Source organism: Paroedura picta, chromosome 14 (genome assembly GCF_049243985.1).
Source record: "Paroedura picta isolate Pp20150507F chromosome 14, Ppicta_v3.0, whole genome shotgun sequence".
NCBI classification, from domain to species: Eukaryota; Metazoa; Chordata; class Lepidosauria; order Squamata; family Gekkonidae; genus Paroedura; species Paroedura picta.
The window spans coordinates 34734556-34754158 of NC_135382.1; the positions used below are offsets into that span (position 1 = coordinate 34734556).

Genomic DNA, 19603 nt, shown 5'->3' on the forward strand with positions numbered 1-19603 from the left:
AAGGGGCTTCCTATTCACTCTCACAGAAGGGCAGCTAGGAAAATAAATGAGAATTATTTCATGGCATTGCTTCTGATACCAAAAAGAATGGAGACAACCCAGTTGATGAATGCAGCATCAGATGTAGACATCGGTCCCTCCAGATCAAGAGATTTGCATTTTACTATATTTGCAACAAAACTCACCACTGAATAGTACTTACTCTAGGAACGGGGGATGTCTGGGGACCCTTCTTTTGGCCACTCGTCTCAGGTGTCAGGTCCCTGTGATCCAGTTGCAGGTGGTTCTCCAAGTCTTCGGCGCTTTCAAATTTGACACTACACTCTGGACACCGCAGGCTTCCACACGGCCTTTCGCTAACATCTGGCGTAGTCATCCCTAAGGACTGTCCATTGGTGCTCCTGGTCATGCACCCAGCGCACAGGCCATACGGCAGACCGTTAACATCCAGTTTCACCAGATCTTGCTTGTTCCTGAAGTCTTTCAAGCACAGGGCACACTTGTAGAGTTTCTGCAAGGCCTGGCCATTGGGAGAGGATGCCGCAGAGTTCCCAACCAGTTTTTGCATGTGGAACGTCCCGTGGATTTTCAGCTCGAGAGTCGAGGTGACCGTCTGCATGCAGACAACACAGCGGAACCCGGTGAGGGAGTTTCTGAGGTCAGGATGCATCTGGCAGTGCTCGATGAACTCTTCTTCGCTCTGCAGAGGCATTTTGCAGATCCGGCACGTCCCTGTATCCAAGCTCTTGCTGTGAGTCACTTTGTGCTCCGTCAGAGTCAAGAGGGACGGGAAGCGCTCCCCGCAAATGGGGCACATGTAATGCTTCGCAGGGCCGCGATGAGTCTGCATGTGCTCCCGGAGGCCGTTCTCCGAGAAAAAGGTCCTCGAGCAGATGTTGCACTTGTGACTCCCTTTGATGAATTCGGCTTTCTTCCTGGAACAGTCATCCTCCCCCGGTCGGATGTTGTGGTCCCTCAACCGATGGTTCTGCAGGAGGACTTCCATAGTGTAAGCAGCCCCGCAGATGTCACACCCGTACATGGGCTCCGACGCATCCACGTCGTCCTCACTGGCTTCGTGGCTGTTGGACGTGTCGGGATTTTTCATCAGCACGTTCGGGATGTCTGCGGATTCGGCCTTCTTGCTGGCCGGCGCCATGCCGTTTGCCGTCCCGTTCTCGGCGCCGGTGTCGAAGACGCAGTGCTTCTCCCGCAGGTGTTTTTCGAGCAAGATGATGGCGTGGAAAGCTTTGCTGCAGAACTTGCAGTTGTACTTCTTGCTGTGGGTCGTGATGTGGCACTGCAGCTCCACCTCCGTGCTAAAGGTCTCCCCGCAGAAGATGCACTTGTGGGACTTGGCCGGGTTGCCCAAGTGGCTGTGCTTCACGTGAATCTGGAGGTCCACCTCCTTCCGGAAGTCCCAGTTGCAGGCTGTACACCGATACATCTTCTTCTCATTACTGTGCTTCACTGCCAGATGGACTTGGATGGAGACCTTGGAGTCGAAAACCTCTTGGCAAAGGGTGCAGTGATACAACACAAAAGTATGCATGTCTAACAGATGCTTCTGCAGATCGTCCACGGAGGAAAACTGCTTATCGCAGCTCTCGCACACATAATGGGTCGAAGTGGTCATGTAATGCACCGTCAGGTGCTGCAGGAGGGACTCTTGGGAATCGAAGTCTTCTTTGCACTGAGGGCACGACTGCTTCCTCAGGAGCAACTCCAAGTGCAGCTTCAGATGGGTCTGGAAGCTTTCGAAGTTGGAGAACTTGAGCTCGCACTGATTGCACGGGTACTCGCCGTTCGAGACCGAGTTGACGCTCGCGGAGAGTCGCTGCCTTTTCGGGGAAGAGACTTCGACGTCAGACGAAACGGGGCTCTGTTCCCCTTTGGATTTTTTATTGTGCGCCAGCGGGATGTTCTTGTGGTTTTCTTTAATATGCTTGGTCAGCTTGAGGATGGAGCCGAAAATGGGCGAGTTTGTGCAATAGGGACAGGAATAGACCTCCATAAAAGACTGGGAGGGCTGAACCACCGGGGAATCCAATTTGGAATTCCCAATGTTGCAGTGCGTTTGCTGGATGTGCTCAGTCAGAGAGGCTTCAGTCAGGAAGCCCATGGAGCACTGGTTGCAAAAGAAGGCATTGTTGCCGTCTGGAGCTGTGGCACCGGGCCCGCAGTGAGCTATGCGGATGTGTTCCTGCAAGCTGTTGATATCGGCAAACATCTCAGGGCAGTAATTGCAGTGGAAGGCCGAAATGTTGCTGAACTGCATCATGGGATACGCGTGGTTTTTATGCACCTTCCTCACGTGTTCGTTCAAGTTGTACAACGTGGGCATGGACTCAAGACAGATCTGGCACATGTGGCTTTGCTGAGGTTTGTCCGCGTGGATGGTCTTCAGGTGGATTTCCAAGACCGCAAGACTGTTGAAGTCACGCTTGGTGCAGTAAGGGCAGCTGTAGGACACCTTGGACCACGTCTGACTCTCTTCCCTTTCTAAGGATCGGATCTTCTTTTGCCCTCTCAAGGGTTTCAAAGTTGAGTCAGGGGTAGAGCCCCGCTCTACCGATGCGCTGGAATCGGGCGTGGCGCTGCTCATGGACGCCACGCTGCCCAAGACAGGGTCGGGGCTGATGCTGTGGTTGCTCGAATCAGGCTGTCGATGGCTATCCAAGTGGCAATAGACTTCCTCGACCGAAGAAAATTGCTCTGGGCACATTGGGCACTTGTGTTTTTTGTTGGCGTGGGCTTGATGGATGTGGGAGAGCAGCGAGTTCTCGTCCGCAAACACTTCGGGGCAATGGATGCACTGCAGGTCCGCCTTCTCGGACAGCTGCGGGTGGCGCGTCATGACGTGCTTCTCCAGCTCCTCCGTCTGGCTGAAGGTCTCCTCGCAGTAGTCGCACATGAAGTCGTCTTTCTTCGCCTCCTTCTCGCTCTTGGCCAGGTGCTCCTTGTTCTTCTTGTGGGCCTGCATGTGGCTCTGCAGGGAGCTGGTGGACGAGAAGCCGCGCTTGCAGACGGTGCACTTGAACGGCTTGCTGGAGCTGTGGGTCTTCAGGTGGATCTTGAGGTGGTCGCTGCGCGAGAAGGCGGCCTCGCACTCGTGGCAGTGGTACTTCTTGTCCCCCGTGTGCAGCTTGATGTGCCGGTCCCTGCTCCGCTTGTGCTTGAAAAGGCGGCTGCAGTAGGTGCACTTGAAGGGTAGCTTGTCGCTATGGATCTGCTCGTGCCTTTTCAGGTAGCTCAGGCGAATGAAGGACTTATCACAAAACTGGCAGGGATACGGCAGGCCGGTCCCCCCTTCCTCCTCCCCAATGCCGAGGTCACACCCATCTCCGATCATCTGAGTGGGTGATGCAACGTCTTTGCTGGAGGGAGATGAAGCCACCCAAGAGAGTTGCGGGTCGTCGTCGCCATCTGTAATGGGAAAGCAGAAAGGAGATTAGAAACAATTCCCAGGGCATCTGTGAGAAAGAGGGACAAAGCCGCTGAACAACACTGTGGCCTTCTGCTGCTACGGTATTAGCGGGGAGGGGGGGGGATGCAACTGCTGCACAAAAACAAAAGAACTGCCCCCGCAAATGCCTCTTGCATCTGAAAACGATGTTTGTGCAAAGTGGGGAGGGGAGCACCTCTTACACAAATGCAGTTTTAAAAAACTATATCTGCGCGTGTGCGCGCGCATAAGGCAACGACGGAACCGTGCTATTCTTTGCTAAGCCATTTCTCCGCTCTCTTCCTCTTCCCCCCCCCTCCAACCCGGTCCCCCCTCCCTCCAAGCAGGTTTAACACCTGTCTACTGTATTGCCAAGCAATAAACAGCGAGTCAAGAAAACAAAACACAACATGCCTCAGAGCGATACAAACATTTCTAAGAGCTGCTGCGTTAAGTGCTCGTACGTGAGCGTTCTCCAGCAGACACCAGTCAGAGAGGTTTTCAGAATACAGCCTGGGAAGGGGGGAAAAAATTCCTTTTCGGCCCTCCCTTGAAACAGGCGAGGCTGAGTGGAAGCCGCGACCGTCAGAGAATCTCTCTTACACACACACACACACACACACAAGAGTCACTCGACAGCAGTGTGACATAAACAAGGCGGGTTTCCCCCGAAAGCTGGGTGGGCACCTGAAACAAAAAACTTCGGATCGATGGGCAGACGCTCGAAAAGGCAAGACGTCTGGCTGCTTTGAAGCCGCTAGTTAAGGAGGCGGCGCCCGCTTCCTGCAATCAACACGATGCCCCCGAAAACTTTCCGTGTGATCAACAGCCAATCTGGCTCCGGTGCCGATTTCATGCCACGCACGCTTGCCAACTCTGCAGCAAGACACCGAGGCAAAGGGGCCTTTCTGCATTGCATCACAGAGCCCTACAGCACCGCGGGGTCTGTGGGGACATCTCTGACCATATTGCGGGAGGGGAGGGGAGGGGAGTCGATACATTGATCCGAGGGTTTGAGATTTTGTAAAGATCGTGGCGGTGTATTCCTCCCCCCCCCCCCCCCGTCCCCCAGGCCGCCCTGATAAAGATTCCGCTCTGAAATGTGTCGGAAAGCGGGGAGAGTTTATTCTTTTGACACAGCTGTTTCTGCGTCTCTCCGCGCATTCGCCGCAGCTGTTGAGATCTCTCTCGCATGGTTCCCTCGTCCTTCTCAGACACACACACAAACACTCACACCAGTAACAGCTGCTAAGCCGCTCTGCCCTCCTTCTCCTCAGCCGGCATCTGCCAACGGGCCCTGAAGAGATGCCAGTTCTCAGCCACGGATGCTCCAGTCCCAGATCTTTGCGGACGGGGTCTTGGGCGGGATTCCGGCAGCACGCCCCATGCCTCGTCAACTGGCCTTGCCAACGGCCCGGCCTGAACCGCCACGGATGCCCACTTGTGCCTTTATGCATCTACAATTCCAGCCGTCCTGTCCTTTGTTCTTGGCCTTGTTGCCGCTTTGGAGATCAGAACCGGGATGGATCTGGGAAGGGAAAGCACCTGTTCTTCCGCTGCTGGAGCCGGAAAATATCGACTCCTGCCAAGCTCAGCCCAAGCTATTCTTCCAGCACAATAGGCAGGAGTGGGCAGTTAACGCGCCATGTTAAAATGCTCCCGCCCTTCCCAGGGAAACAAAGAATGCCGTGGTTTTAATTACTCTTCTTATATGGGCTACCAATCTGTTTAAACCTGTACCGAACTGCAGCACGGCTCCTTCCTGTGGAAGACACACCTGGACGAGGAAGGTGCTGTTCCAGAGCAAGAGAAGAGCATGGAGGACAGCAGGTAGAGAGGCCAGAACCAACATGAAAGCTTCTGGCCACAGTATATAATTCCTACATTACATCATTTGCTAACTAAAATAAAGGGAAAAGTCTGAGATGATGGTCTCTCCTCCCAATACTGGGCTGCCATCCTCCAGGTGGGGCCTGGGGCTGCCCCGGAATTAGAGCTGACCACCTGACAACAGAAATCAGTTCCCCAAGGGAAAATGGCTGCAAAGAAGAAGAGTCGGTTTTTATATTCCGCTTTTCACTACCTGAAGGAATCTCAAAGTGGCCTACAATTGCCCTCCATTCCTCTCCCTGCAACAGGCACCTGGTGAGGTAGGTGAGGCTGAGAGAGCTCTGAGAAAACTGGGACTGCCTCAAGGTCACCCAGCAGGCCTCATGGCTCTCATAGCAGCTTGCAATCAACTTTCTCTTCCTCTCCCCACAACAGACACACTGTGAGGTAGGTGAGGGAGCTCTGAGAGAAGGGAGACTGAGACCAGGTCACTCAGCAAGCCTCTTGTGTCTCAAAGCGGCTTACAATCGCCTTCATTTCCTCTCCCTGCAACAGACACCCTGTAAGGGAGGTGAGGCTGAGACGGCCCTGATATCACTGCTCTGTGAGAACAGCCCTAAGAGAACTGAGATTGACCCAAGGTCACCCAGCCGGCTGCATGTGCAGAAGTAAACCCTGTTCCCCAGATTACAAGCTGCTGCTCTTAATCACTTGCCAAGCTGGATCTTGACATGGGAGGGTGGAATCTATGGCATTATATCATGATATCCTGATGAGGACCTTCCTTTCCTGAAAAGCCTGCCCTCCCCAGGCTCCAGCTCCAAATCTTCCGGAAATTCCCAACCTGGAGCTGGCAACGTTATCGAATCATAGAGTTGGGAGGGACCTCCAAGGTCATCTAGTCCAACCCACTGCACAATGCAGGACACTCACTGCCACAGCCAATTCGCTGGGAGCAGCGGTCTAGAAATCAAATTATAAATAAAATAAATAAAAAATAGAGGGACGTGGGAAGTCAGGAAAAGACAAACAGTCATTCAAGGGCAACGGAATCTGCTCTCAAAGCGTGGAGAAAATGGTTTGAATGTACACTGCCTGTCCTGCATACAAATGCTTTAGTATGCAGCTTTCAGGGCTAGGTGGGGAAGGATTTCTATCGGGAAAACCATGCGGGGGAAAGGGTTAATCCCACCATGGACCGCATTCAAATTGGAGGACCGAATTATGGCTCTATAACATTTTTTTAAAACTGAGGTGAAGTGATCCTGGATCTTCTACATAATATGTAGATCAACCGGGTGTGGTTTAAAGATTTGCAGGGCCCTAGCAGAGTACAATTGGGGTGGGAGCCATCAGACTGAGGGCAGAGGTGTCCCCCACAGTGGAAAGGGCTGTCACTCCAAGTGTCCTTAAAGAGGGAAAAGGAGGTAGGTGAGAGGCTACGGCCCTGATCCATAGGGGAGAAGGCACCATGTAGGGCCCTTGGAAATGCGGGGCCTATAACACGTGCTACATGCATAAATCGGCCCTGAGATCAACCCTAAAATTAAAGAGTCCAGAAATTAACATTAAATAAGTCTATACTACACGTTTGCTCAAAGGTGCATTTTGCATTATCCATAATTATCTTTGAGAAGAGAGATTCAAGCGGGTAGCCATCTTGGTCTGCAGAAACGGAACGAAGTTTGAGTTCGGCAGTACCTTTAAGACCAAAAAAGTTTTATTCAAGGGGTAAGCTTTTGTTGTGCAGACACATTCCTTGAGAGGCCTGAAGATATCTGAAGAAGTGTGCATGAACACAAAAGCTTGAATCTGTCTTTTAAAAGTTACTCAATCAACCTGCGAAACACTGAACAAATTCTGGACCTGGTTTGGACCTGGTTTGGCTGCAATTTAACATTTGAGATGCCCTGTTATGCCTATCAAGAACTCGGAACCAATTTTGTACATTTTGCATACAAATTGTAAAATTTATGTATTAACTCCCTCCCTATAGAGGGCTATGAACCAACGTCCCTGCATAGCAAGACTTCTTTCCTGTGAATGAACAACAGGGACTAGAATCTTCTTACGAAACGGTTCCTAAATTTTGCCGTCTGCCGGTTGTCATTAGACTGTCTCACTGCTGTACCGTATATTTACTAGTTGGCTCCTATTGTAAGTGAGTGCGGGCACCCCTCCATCCCTAAACAGTAGAACCGTGTTTGTAAAAAAGAAAGCCTTGCCTCCCGCCACTTTTGGCAGGAGCGACCCTGAAAGGCTACAAAACGCTCAAGACCATTATTGTTGTTTTTTCCCCCCCCTGAACTTCCCTAGTTCCTTTAATTCGCTGAGCAGCAACGTTTTAATTCATCAGACCTGGGCGCTTCCACCCTGGCGGCTGCCCCCTTTCCTTAGGACTGTGGCTGCACCTTTTGCGGATGAAAAATGACACCCCTGCGCTGCGGACTGTAAATCAACGGTACACCCAATAATAAGCCAGCTTTACGCCTTGCCCCGGACAGCCTCTGTCTCGCTCTCACGCCGGCCACGTTCACAGGGGGGCCTCTCTCGCCGTGCAAGGGAAGGGGGAGGCTGCCTCCCCCCTAAGGACTTGAATTAATGGGCTTCTCTAACTGGAAAGATTCAGCTGGCTGCCTGCTCCCTGGATTAGATTCAGCAGGGAAGGACCAGCAAAGGCCCTGCCCGTCAATTCCCAGCACACGCCAGCTGGGCTCCTCAAGGGGGGATCCAGGCAGAAAGGGACGAGGGAGGCACCAGGGCTTTCAAACTAGGGCAACAAATGGCGAGGCATTCCCGTCCTTCCTTCCTTTCTAAATGGCAGCGTCATTCCTGAAATAATTTTCCTTTTTTTTTTTTAAAGGACAGAAAGCCGGTGCTCTGAGCACACAATGCAGTGCTTTCAGGAACTGAAATGCTTTCAGTGCTTTGTTCAGAGTCGATATCGATGCCTTTTTTTTAATGGTAATGCTGCTGGCCCTCAAGAGGACAAAGCTGCAGAGTTTGTTGGGTTTTTTTAGGGGAGGGGGCATCTAGCTAGCAGAGAAAGCTAGCAAAGCAACAACATTTTCACTCCCCCCCCCTTTCCCCTTGCTTTCCTGGGAATTTCGAGGAACTGCTGGTCCTCCTTCCAGACTTCTGATTGGCTGAGGGCCCTTGTATAAAGATTTTGGGACAGGCCTTCGCCCCCATTCTCCTTGCATCCTGTGGCAAAACAAGAGCGGGTCTGGACAGCATATGCTGCAGGGAGGGACGGGGGATCAGTGGTGGGGCATCCCCCTTGCCCGCATGGAGAAGGTTTCCGGTTCAAAGCCCAGCCTGTCTGCTTGAGAGAATCAAGGTGTTAGCAGGTGGCATGAAAGACTTATACTTTAGCCCAGGGGTGATCAACCTTTTCCCACCTGCAGACACATTTGGGATTCTGACGTGGCACGGTGGGGGCTGCCACAAAATGGCTGCCACTGGAGGCAAAGCCAGCCAGAAAAACGATTCCCACACCTTGTTCAAACACACTGCAGATCTTTGTGCTGTGGTGGCAGCTGCTGCCAAAGCAGCATATAAAATAATCTGCACCACCAATCAAACCTCCAACAATCAATATGAGGCCTTGCTGGACAAACGCTCCACCTGGCCCCATCCGCTTATTCAGAACATTTGGCAGGTGCCACAAAAGATGTCAACTGGCACCACAGCATCCAATGGCACCGTGATGTGGTCACTTGCTTTAGACCAGGGGTGGGCAAACTGTGGCTCTCCAGACATCCATGGACTACAGTTCCTATGAGTCCATGCCTGCAAGGACTCATGGGAACTGTAGTCATGGATGTCTGGAGAGCTTTGGCCACCCTTGCTCAGTTACACTATTCTGAGGATGTTTCAGTGGCTGCTTCAGCACTATGCAACACCCTACCAGAAGCCATATGTTCCCCCCCCCCAAAAAAAAATCTCCTAGCACTCCCAGATATTTCCCCCAGTCCCTACCAGCATTTCACAGGCTAGAAGGAGGGAAACGGGGGCATGGCACATAATGTCAATGTCACTTCCATCGCCAAACCAGACGTGACATCATTGTGTTGGCGTGACAGTCTAGGATTCATCCAAAACTCTATGGTTTAACCAACGAGTTTGAGGCAAATCCTAGAGCCCACCCAAGGTTATGACGTCACTTCCAGTTTGGTGCCAGGCGTGATGTTGTGAGCCGGTGCAAAGCCAGCACACCTGTCCCCACCCAATTATTGCTCAGCACTCGGGAAACATCATACAACAGATTTGTTCTCATAAGCCTTTAATGATGCCAAGCTGCCTCTGCTAAGATTGCTAACACACCTGACAAGAATGTTGTTTTCAGTTCTGTTAAATTTGCTACTTTCAAAAGTTTTAATATATATATAAGTTTTCGTTTGTTGGTGCGGAATTCTGTCAGCCACTGCAAGTTGCTTTCATGGGAAAAGCAGGTCAAAAGCTCTCCAAATAAATATTTACAGGTATAGTTCTTTGTGCTCAGATCATTACCAAGATGACCTCAACAAAGGGAGCTTCTCAAATTTAGAGAAATTCAGCCATGTCAGCTTGGCTAAGAGATCCAAGCACATCCACTAGAAACACAACAGGTAGCAGATCTCACTCTAACCATCTTCTGATTCATAAGACAACCTCGTTTATACATTCTGGTGGACTCAAATGGTATGTTTTCAACTGGCTAGCAAGCATGCCTGTCCAGCCAGTGAGAGAAAGCATTAGTGCAGCCAATCATGAGGATGAATACACAGAAAAGTAACTCAAACCAAGTAGTGGTGAATGACCGGAGTATCAATTTGATGGGCAGAGCTTTCTGGCCATTCTCTCCTAGGGAACAATTTGGAGGAGAGAAAGACCTTTCCGGCAACCTTAGCACTTCCACAATGAACTTGCCAGTTAAATGGAAAGGGCTGCTAGGTTGCTAATGAGATTGTTGGACACAGAAGATGCTTTACATTTCAAATGCCTATAAACAGTTCTCTCGACAAAGACATTTCTTTTGGTCTGGCCTCAACATGACCAAATTTAGAATGATAGTAAAAGACAGCAATACAAAATGAAACTGAACCAAACCTTGCAAAGATAACGCCCACTTCCTTACAGAATTAAATTGTAGTTTTCAAGCCTGGTGTGTTGGCAAGAGAATAAACCACTATGTAGAACAACGATCTTGTAGTTATCAGCAAAAATAAGGCTAAGGAAGGTGGGGAGATGATAGAGCACGGTCCCCAATATGGTACCCACAGACCAACATGGGTCCCCAATATGGTACCCACAGACCAATATAGACCAGGCTTTCTAAAACCCTGGGATTTCTTGATGGCCCTGGAAGGGTTTCCCGAATGGGTAGGAGTTAACTAATTATTAATATCTTTTTTAAAAATTCAACATTTATTGGATTATGTGACCATATATGGTCATGCTGTGACCTATTGAAGGAGAAGATACAGATACACCCCCCTCCCTGGAATCAGAGTTGACCCCCCAACTACAGAGATCAGCTTCCCTGGAGAAAAAGCCTACTTTGGCAGGAGACTCTGTGGCATTGTACCCACTCAATTCTCTCCCCTTCCTAAACCCCATCCTCCCCAGGATCCACCCCAAAATCTTCATGAATTTCCAAATCAGGAATTGGCCACCCTAGTATCCAAAGACTGATGGTCTAGCTCAGCTTCCTATGAGAGGGAGGTCACATGATGTGCAAGCAAACTCAATCCCCATCATCTCCAATTGATTCATCTATTTCGCTTTCAAGAGGCCAACTAAGGGAGACTTGACTGTCAAAAGCTCAGTAATACTGGATAACTTAAAATGATGTTATTATACCACTAAGGACTATAGAACCCCAGGACTTAACAAAGATATTGGATTCTTATCTCACTACACATGTAAATCACTCTTTTCAAACATCTGTTAACTATTTTACTATCTGTACGCTAATTTGATGCTATTCACCAATTGCTTTAATCTATTTTAGCTATACTCATCACTCAAGTTACTTTTGCATCTTGACTTCAATTAGCCCTTCCTGGCAACTAACATCTCTCCCCCCCATCCACCCACACACACACACAAGGGTTTCACAAAACCCTGGTTGAGAAAGCCTACCTTACACAGAAACCTTTGAGCAGAATAACAGATGAAGGATCACAGAAGAGTTCACTTTGTCACATATGTGCGTGTTACAAACTTATGATTGGTAGTAGGTAGTTCCGAATACTGAATACTCATTCAGATGGGTCACTGTGTTGGTCTGAAGCAAGCGAAAAAAGTTCTGAGTCCCGTGGCACCTTTGAGACCAACAAAGTTTAATTCTGGTAATAACTTGGTTCTCTTGTACAGTATTCAGACATGATTCCGCACAGCAGTAGCCAGATCCTTCCTTCTGCACTAGAGTTCACAACATGTCAAATCTGAAGCCCTTCTGAGAGGGTCAGAGATAAACCCTGAATTCATATAATTAACATTACTGCTACCTCCCACCACATAAGACAGGAAAATTTAAACAGTCCTTTTATCTCCTGACTTGATTTCTTGGTTATTTTGGATGCCACGGCTACCATTTCTTAAGAATGGAGGAAGGGGGCAGCTGTTTATAGAAGACAAATGGAGAAATCAAAGAGTTTATCGCTGTCATGATTTGATGATGGCCCAATTCTCCCTCGCCTCCCGAAAAATAAAAGCAACCCCAGAAGTCCCTGGTCTTTTGGATGCGGGGCTTGTGCTGGGAATAGCAGGGCTTCCCAAGGAAGGCTAACAGCTCACCTGAAAATGGGTCTCATGCAATAAGGGGATAAATACTGCCGTCCGCATTTTACAGATGGGTTGTTTGCGGCTGGCAGACATTTATTTTATTTATTCGATTTATATACTGTCCTTCCGGCGAAGCCAGCTCAGCGCGGTGTACAACAATAAACAAGGCAGGAGGACAATTAAAAATTAATAACAATTTAAAACATTCCAAGACCATCAAAACCGGTAAAACCACATCTATAATTAGCGTACGAGTCAGTTATACCTTTGATTCTAGCACAGTCCCTTTTCGTGGGATGTTGTGTGTGTGGAGGGGTGTTTTGGTAGGGGGTCTCCGTTAGATGTTATGGGATCATGTGCCCCGATCAAAAGCTTCCTAATTGTGGAAGGGAAGTGGCAGACAATAAGGCTGCCAACTTCCAGGTGAGGGCTGGAGAGGCCACCCACCACAAATTTCAACTGCTCTTCAGACTACATTGCTTATTTAAAACATTTATTCTACTTCCTGGGGGAAGGAGAATGGCATTATACCCCACTGACTTCCCTCTCCTCTCCTAACGCCACCCTCTCCAGGCTCTACCCTCAAATCCCCAGGTGTTTCCAGACCTGGAGTTGACAACCCCAGAGATGATGCTTACAAGCACTCGGCATTCCACTCTCCCCATATTCTTGGGAAAGGGGGGAATTGAGAAACTGTACTTGAGAAATACAGTCCAATTCTTTCATTCAACACACCTTACTATTAACACCTTCACACTGCAATTGGGAAGTGGGCTAAATCAGGGGTAGTCAACCCGTGGTCCTCCAGATGTTCATGGACTACAATTCCCATGAGCCCCTGCCAGCAAACGCTGGGAATTGTAGTCCATGAACATTTGGAGGACCACAGGTTGACTATCCCTGGGCTAAATGACCGCCAAATGTCAAAATTGATCACTCGTCATCAGTAGTTTAAAAGATTCTGTCTTTGTTTATGTTTGTTTGGTTTTTTTTTTTACAAAACACCTGTATCCCAAAGCAACATGGGACACACACGGAACTCGGTTTCCAAGACTGGGAAAGGGGTGGGGTTGGTGAGACGAGACAGATTCCTTCCTTCCCAGCCCACCGGCTCTCCCACCCCCTTGCCCTTCACAAGGAGACATGACCTTGCTGCTAATAACTTGTCACAAAGCACTCCCTAGATGCTCCTATAGTGGGGCAAGGTGCCTGCATGCATGACGTGGATGTCCTTTCGGTAAATCCTGAACAGAGTTCCACGCATCAGACGAGACAACAAAATAAGACTTGTGGATGTGTGCGTGTGCGATTATATTTAAAACACACAAACAAGCACACAGTCGATCTGTGCACGAAAAAGAAAAATCAATCTTATTTAGCCGGCTGTATCACATTCCAATAAATGATTTGGAGAGGGGGGGAGGGGGGAGTTTTATGTTAGATCTAGGAATAAACTAAATGCTTTCGGGGTTGAATCACTGTTTTTCTGCACTCCCTTTGGAGCAGCCACAGACACTATATTTTGCCGTGCATCGTGGACTTGGGACTGGAAACAGCTGTACCCCTAATTACATGTAAAGTGAACCAAAACATTCCTTTTATCACAGACTGTAAATCTGTTAGCATCTGTCTCTCCTTTGTTTCTTCCACAAGATACAAGCTTGTTTCTACATTTTTCTCACCTGTAGCGGTGATTAAAATTCATTATAAATGAAAGGAGTGAACACTAAAACAAGTTCCTCTGTGTACAGTTCTAAACTCAAATTAGAAACAGCTGTTTGCTAATTCATGCAGTGATGTTTTGCCGTGCTCTGTGAATCAATAATAACTCAGCCGATTTCTATGGAAATTTTTAGGGTTATCCGTGTGCTGTAGGGTCTGTTTGCTTTCTACCTAGCTATCTGCTCTCCGAACAGGCCCATGAGTAATTGGGAGCTCCTTTTCGCAGAAAGGACAGTAACCTCGGAGTAGATAGTATTGGTGCACTGCTAGAAATCACAAACATAGCTCTTTTCAAATATTTATTTTCTACTCAAGGGGCCACCTTTTGTCAGAAGGGGAGAGGGAAGACAGAACCCATGCCTCCCCCGGGGATGGGACATTTGTTGCACTATCTGGGGGGTGGTCCTTTCATTCAGGATTGCCAAGCCTCTAACCTAACTCCCAGGAGCTTGGGGGGGGGGGCAGAACACAGGGAGGAGAAGCACGAATGCGAAGGTGATATCTCTTCCAACTTTTTACCATAAATACACAGAGTTTAGGGGGACTTCCTAGAGCAGGGTTTTTAAACCAGTGTACCACAGTACCAAGGTGTACCGCTAGGGGGGCCAAGATGTACCACGGCTTGGGGGAATCCAAGATGGAGGCTGCACGGAGCTGGCAGTCACCACTGCAGCAGCGCTGCCACCCACCGACATCAGTTCAATCTTCCCGACTTGCACGCTCAGTGCATCAAACCTCCTGCTTGCAGCCCTCACCATCCTCGCCGCCCCTGGTATCAGGGAGTGGGGTCCCCATAGGGCAGGCGTAGTTCCGGCCTGACCCCCAAGCTCAGGTGTGAATGATGCCCAGCACAACATCAAGTCGTGTCTGCAGCCCTGAGCTCTCCCAACACTAAACGGGAGCAAGGTGAATGCTCCCATTTAAAAAGAGGTTCAAAAGAGGAGATGGGGGAACAGGTCTGCGATGTTTGTTCTCCCTGACAGCCACGTGGGAGCTCGTGGCTTAGAAGCTGAAATGCACTGAATGCCAGGTGGGAGGGAGCAGTCAGCAGAGATGGGCTTATTTGCGGGGTGCATTATTTATTATTATTATTATTATTATTATTATTATTATTATTATTATTATTATTATTATTACACACGCACAATACCTTTATTGGCATAAAGCAGATCAGCAAAATGAACAGAGATAGTCAGCATACATCAAGCAGTTTAAGTTTAGCATATGTAGCATTGCAGTTACAGTGTGGTGGGGTGAGTAGATGGGGGGGGGGCTGGGTTTTATTTTTATTTGTATATGGTGGGCATGGCCCAGGCTGGCATCATTTCCGTAGTACCTCAAAGTCTGAAAAATATCTCGGGTGTACTCTGCAGTCAAAAGGCTGAAAAAGGCTGACCTAGGGTGTTGTGATGTCACTTCCTGATCAGCCTCACTCCCACCTCTCATTCGGGCATTGCAGGCAGCAGTGGGCCTTCTGCTACTCCAGGAACTTCACAGCTCTTCTTTCAGTGGGGCAAGACTCAAGACATGGAACCCCACAGTGTCTGGCCTCCAAATCTAGGGCTTTACTCATTCCCACAGGTGTCGACATCCAGTTGACTACTCACCAAAAGCCAATTGCTTCTAAGTAGGGAAACTCTTCTGAAGTAAATAGTAATGGCGCCTGTCCCATTATACCACCCCACTGCTTATGTATGGTTTATTGCAGGGGTAGTCAACCTGTGGTCCTCCAGATGTTCATGGACTACAATTCCCATGAGCCCCCTGCCAGCAATTGTAGTCCATGAACATCTGGAGGACCACAGGTTGACTACCCCTGGTTTATTGCACGGCTAGTAACAATTTTGTGGGCTATTAAATTTTTGCAGAATGACTTGCCAAGTTGATTTTATATCTGGATTTTAAACTCGCACACACACACACACAAAACTTTTCAGTACAGGGGCATAAAAACCACATGGCGAAACGGTCTGTAAATAAAAGACAAGCGGCAACTCGGAATTGTTACTGGTGCAGCCCGATAGCTCGAGGGGGCGTGGAAAATGAAATTACGAAAGGGGGGAACCTCAAGCCTTTTCCTTATCAACTCTGAACAGAGATAACAGCTTGTAAAGAGGAGGGGGAGAGGAGAGGAGAGGGACAAAGGAGAAAGTATGGATTTTATGTCCGGAATGATAAAAGCAGAGCCCGTCTCCTTACTTAAGAGAGCTGAGGGCTTGTGATGTATAGACGTGTTCCCTCTTTTTATGAACAGCATCTGTCATTTTTAATGAGAAATGACTTTTAAAGGGAAAGGGAAAGCAAACAAACAAAAATCTTTGCCACCTGTTAAAATGCCTTCTATCTTCTCAAATCTTTGCCTGCTTTGCAAGAGGCCTTTCAGAGACATCAGAGGCCTTTCATGTTTAACCAGCGATGACCCTGATCCCTGTGATCTGAGAGCCCCCCCCCCCCCCGTCTTAAGGCGGAACAACAAAATGCTTTGTAGAAAGGCAACGTCCTTCTTCCAATAGATCTCTGGGCTCTTTGACAGGAGGTGCCAGTGATAAAAATTGCGAGACTCCAGACGGGTTTCCTTTGCGTTTGTTTGGTTTACTTTTCCAAAGGTGGCGCTCAAGTGACGAGTGCAGTCTTTCTTCGGGTGACACTGCATCCTCATTATAATATCACTGAAGTCGGCGCAACAATTCCCAGCTGAGTCGAGATTATTCATGGCTCGGTCTTGGTGCCGTGAAGGGAAGGACCGTTCGGTTCAGCGGCTGCACGGCAGCCCATGAAGCCGGGGTCTGATGCCAAACTCACTTCCTGCATAGGGTAATTTATGGGTTATATGTACTGGCACACAGAGGACCACGCTAATTGTCATACAGATACAGACAGAGATACGTGTGCAGTCTAGTAGCAGATATACCCAGCCTGGACACGCGTGGATTCCAAGCTACTTGTCCTGTAACCTAGATTGTATTTCTGAGTTCCACCGAACACCTTGGGGAGGGGGGATTTATTTAGGCATCATATTCTTTCCACCTGACGTGGGCCCCTTCCACACATGTTCGATAATGCACTTTCAATGCACTTTAGAATTAGATTTTCCTATTTTCCTGGAAAATCTGGCTGCCAAAGCATATTGAATGTGCATTATCCAACGTGTGCGGAATGAGGCCTAGTTTTCTTTGCATATTAAAAAAAATCCACGTTATTTTTAATTTAAAGCAACCTTAATTGCTTTAATTGCTTTAATTTAAAGCAACTTTCTGACCACAGTGATTCCTTCTCGATGTATGAACACAGCTGAAATGTACCACTGGGCATTTCTCTCTCTCTCTCTCTCTCCCTCTCCATTGCACATTTCTTTTGGTGCACTACTGCGCATCCCCTACAATGCCATTCACTCATGCTCAGCACACCTGAGGGAAGAACCCAATAATGGATCAACTTTCAGAACAGAAGGTAGGAAAGAGAGGACGACCAAAATTTGTCATAAGCTGCTTTTAGCATTCAGAAAATAATTTTCCAAGGACACCAGAGAAAAGTGTTCGGCTCCAGGAAAACTGCTCTCAAGTCATCCTGCTAGTGACGCCACTGGGCTTAAAGCATCTCATTTGCAATTTAGAAAGAAGAAAGGTGGCCATTTCAATGTCCCCTTATAAAAATACATTAAGGCAGGGATAGGAGGGGAGGGCACAACGGGATTTAAGGAATCCTTTTGTGAGAATAATGGGAAGGGGGTGGAATAACATTCGGCACAAAACAAGCCCAGAGACACTCTCTGCATGGAAGTTCACGTCCTCCTGCTACATTTGCAAAAGTACACCTTGATGATAAAAGTGCGGCAAAAAGCAACTTAACAGCATAATTTTCTTTACAGGCATTTCACTTTGGAGTTCCTCCTATGGGGATCAAAGCAGAGAATTAAAAACACACTCACAATGCACACAACACACATTTCCAGTGTACAGCTGGGCTAACTTGGGGAACAAACCTTTAAACAACTACCCTTAATTTATTCTCTCTGGAGATGCAAAAACCGACTTCTGCCATTAAAGCTTAGCAGCACACGTTGAAGAACACACAATGTAGTAAAATCAGCGCTATGGAGAACTTTAGTCGGGACGGGAGGGGTTTATGGTTCCCCCCCACTTTACCCCTCCCTCCCAACTGGGACACGTTGCCAGGTGCATGAGGATCTTAAGATGCATACAAAAATTCAAGAGCCACTGTAGACCATGTGAGCCCTTTTTCTTACTCTTGCATGCAAGTACATGAGAAATCAGGCTTTTTCAGAGTGACGGTCTTTGAGGAAGGGGCCTAAAGCAATTAACAGCGGTAGCCGTGTCAGTCTGTAGCAGCACATGCAAAAAGTAGTCTTGAGGCGCCTTAAAGGCCAGCAGATTTATCATAATTAAGAGCCACTGTCACAACTTACTGGTGGCAGCCCCTCATGGGTTTTCAAGGTAAGAGATGGGTGGTGGTGGTTTCCCCGTGCCTACTTATGCATAACAAAATCTCCATCTAACGGCACCTTTAAGACCAACAAAGTTTTATCCTTGATGTGAGCTTTCGTGTGCAGGTACGCTTCCTCACACCTAAAATAAAACTTTGTTGGTCTTAAATGTTGTTTTCAAATGTTGTTCTGCTACTTCAGGCCAGCATGGCGATGCACCTGAATCTGCTTCTGCATACTGATGCTGGTCTTCCTCCGTAGTCTCTCATCCAAGTACTAACCTGACCCTGCTTAGCTTCTGAGATCTCCAGGGATCAGGTGGGTCTGGGCTGTTCAAGTCTAATAAGTGGCAGAGTCCACTTCAGCAGATGCACAGAGCAGAGCCTCAATTTGGCAGGTACATGCATGCAGCATGAAAGAGCAGGATCAAAAGGCAGGCAGTGATATGGAAGATGCAGTTTTTACATTTCCATGCAAAGGTGAACTATACATGAGATACAGACAGCTGCAGTAGTGGATAAGAAGGCAGGCTTTCTAGACTTACTGAGCTAATGAGGAAACAATTACCACAGCTGAGTCCTTTATTTTTGAGCCTCAAATAACCTGAACTTCCTCCTCCCACCCTACCTGCAACAGATACCTTGTTAAAAGCCCTGTAGCACCTTCTGACAGGAATGCCAGGTCTTTTGGTGGGAGCCCATCACCACGCACAAACAGACAAACGGTTCCTGCTGCCACTCGGCTGGGCAGCAGGAGAAAAATGGGGAGGAATGAGGGGGACAACGCTCTACTGCTTGGCCAAAACTCTACAACTGCATTTTCCACTACCACGTTGCTGACAAAGCAATGACATCACTTCTAGTCACAGAAATGATGTCATTGTGTCTACAGATGTTAGCACATTGCTAGCAAAGAGGGCCCCCTACTGGTGAGGCCTCCCACTGCTGCAAGTCTTCTGTTGGCCACCTGACCTACAGATGATTTCTAAAGATGGCACTTCCCCCCCCCCTCAGCCCCAAACACTCCCCAACTCAACTGGGGAATCAGTCAGCTGGCTGCATGTGGGAGAGTGGGGAATCAGTCCTGTTCTCCAGATTAAAGGTCGCTGCCCTTAACCACTATACCAAGCTGGCTCTCAACTATGGTAGAAATTCACCAACGCAATTCGGCAGAACCTCCCTCATCCTGTCCTACCCCCACCCCTCTTTCCCTACCCTTTCCAAATGGGGCTATGTTAATTTTGGCTATAAACAGAATTAGGTTTTTAATGTTTTTAATGTTTATTTTATTGAAGGTTGTGCACTGCCCTGAGAAGGGTAGTATATAAATTAAGGGTCATAGCCAAAAGGGCTAGAAACCTGGGCCTTTGCGGAATGATTAAGCACAAAGAT

General features: G+C 48.3%; 1 protein-coding gene across 4 annotated transcripts in view; it reads right to left on the minus strand.

The window, feature by feature from the left end:
- Positions 1-19603, minus strand: part of ZNF423 (zinc finger protein 423) — a 244856-nt gene that overhangs the window by 111876 nt on the left and 113377 nt on the right. For 3 of the 4 annotated variants that reach the window (XM_077310961.1, XM_077310962.1, XM_077310963.1), the window contains exon 4: positions 203-3426. In XM_077310961.1, the coding sequence (XP_077167076.1) occupies positions 203-3426 (3224 nt within the window). Of the gene's footprint in view, positions 1-202; positions 3427-4132; positions 4154-19603 lie in introns of those variants that run through there. The other variant, XM_077310964.1, reaches the window with a different exon arrangement.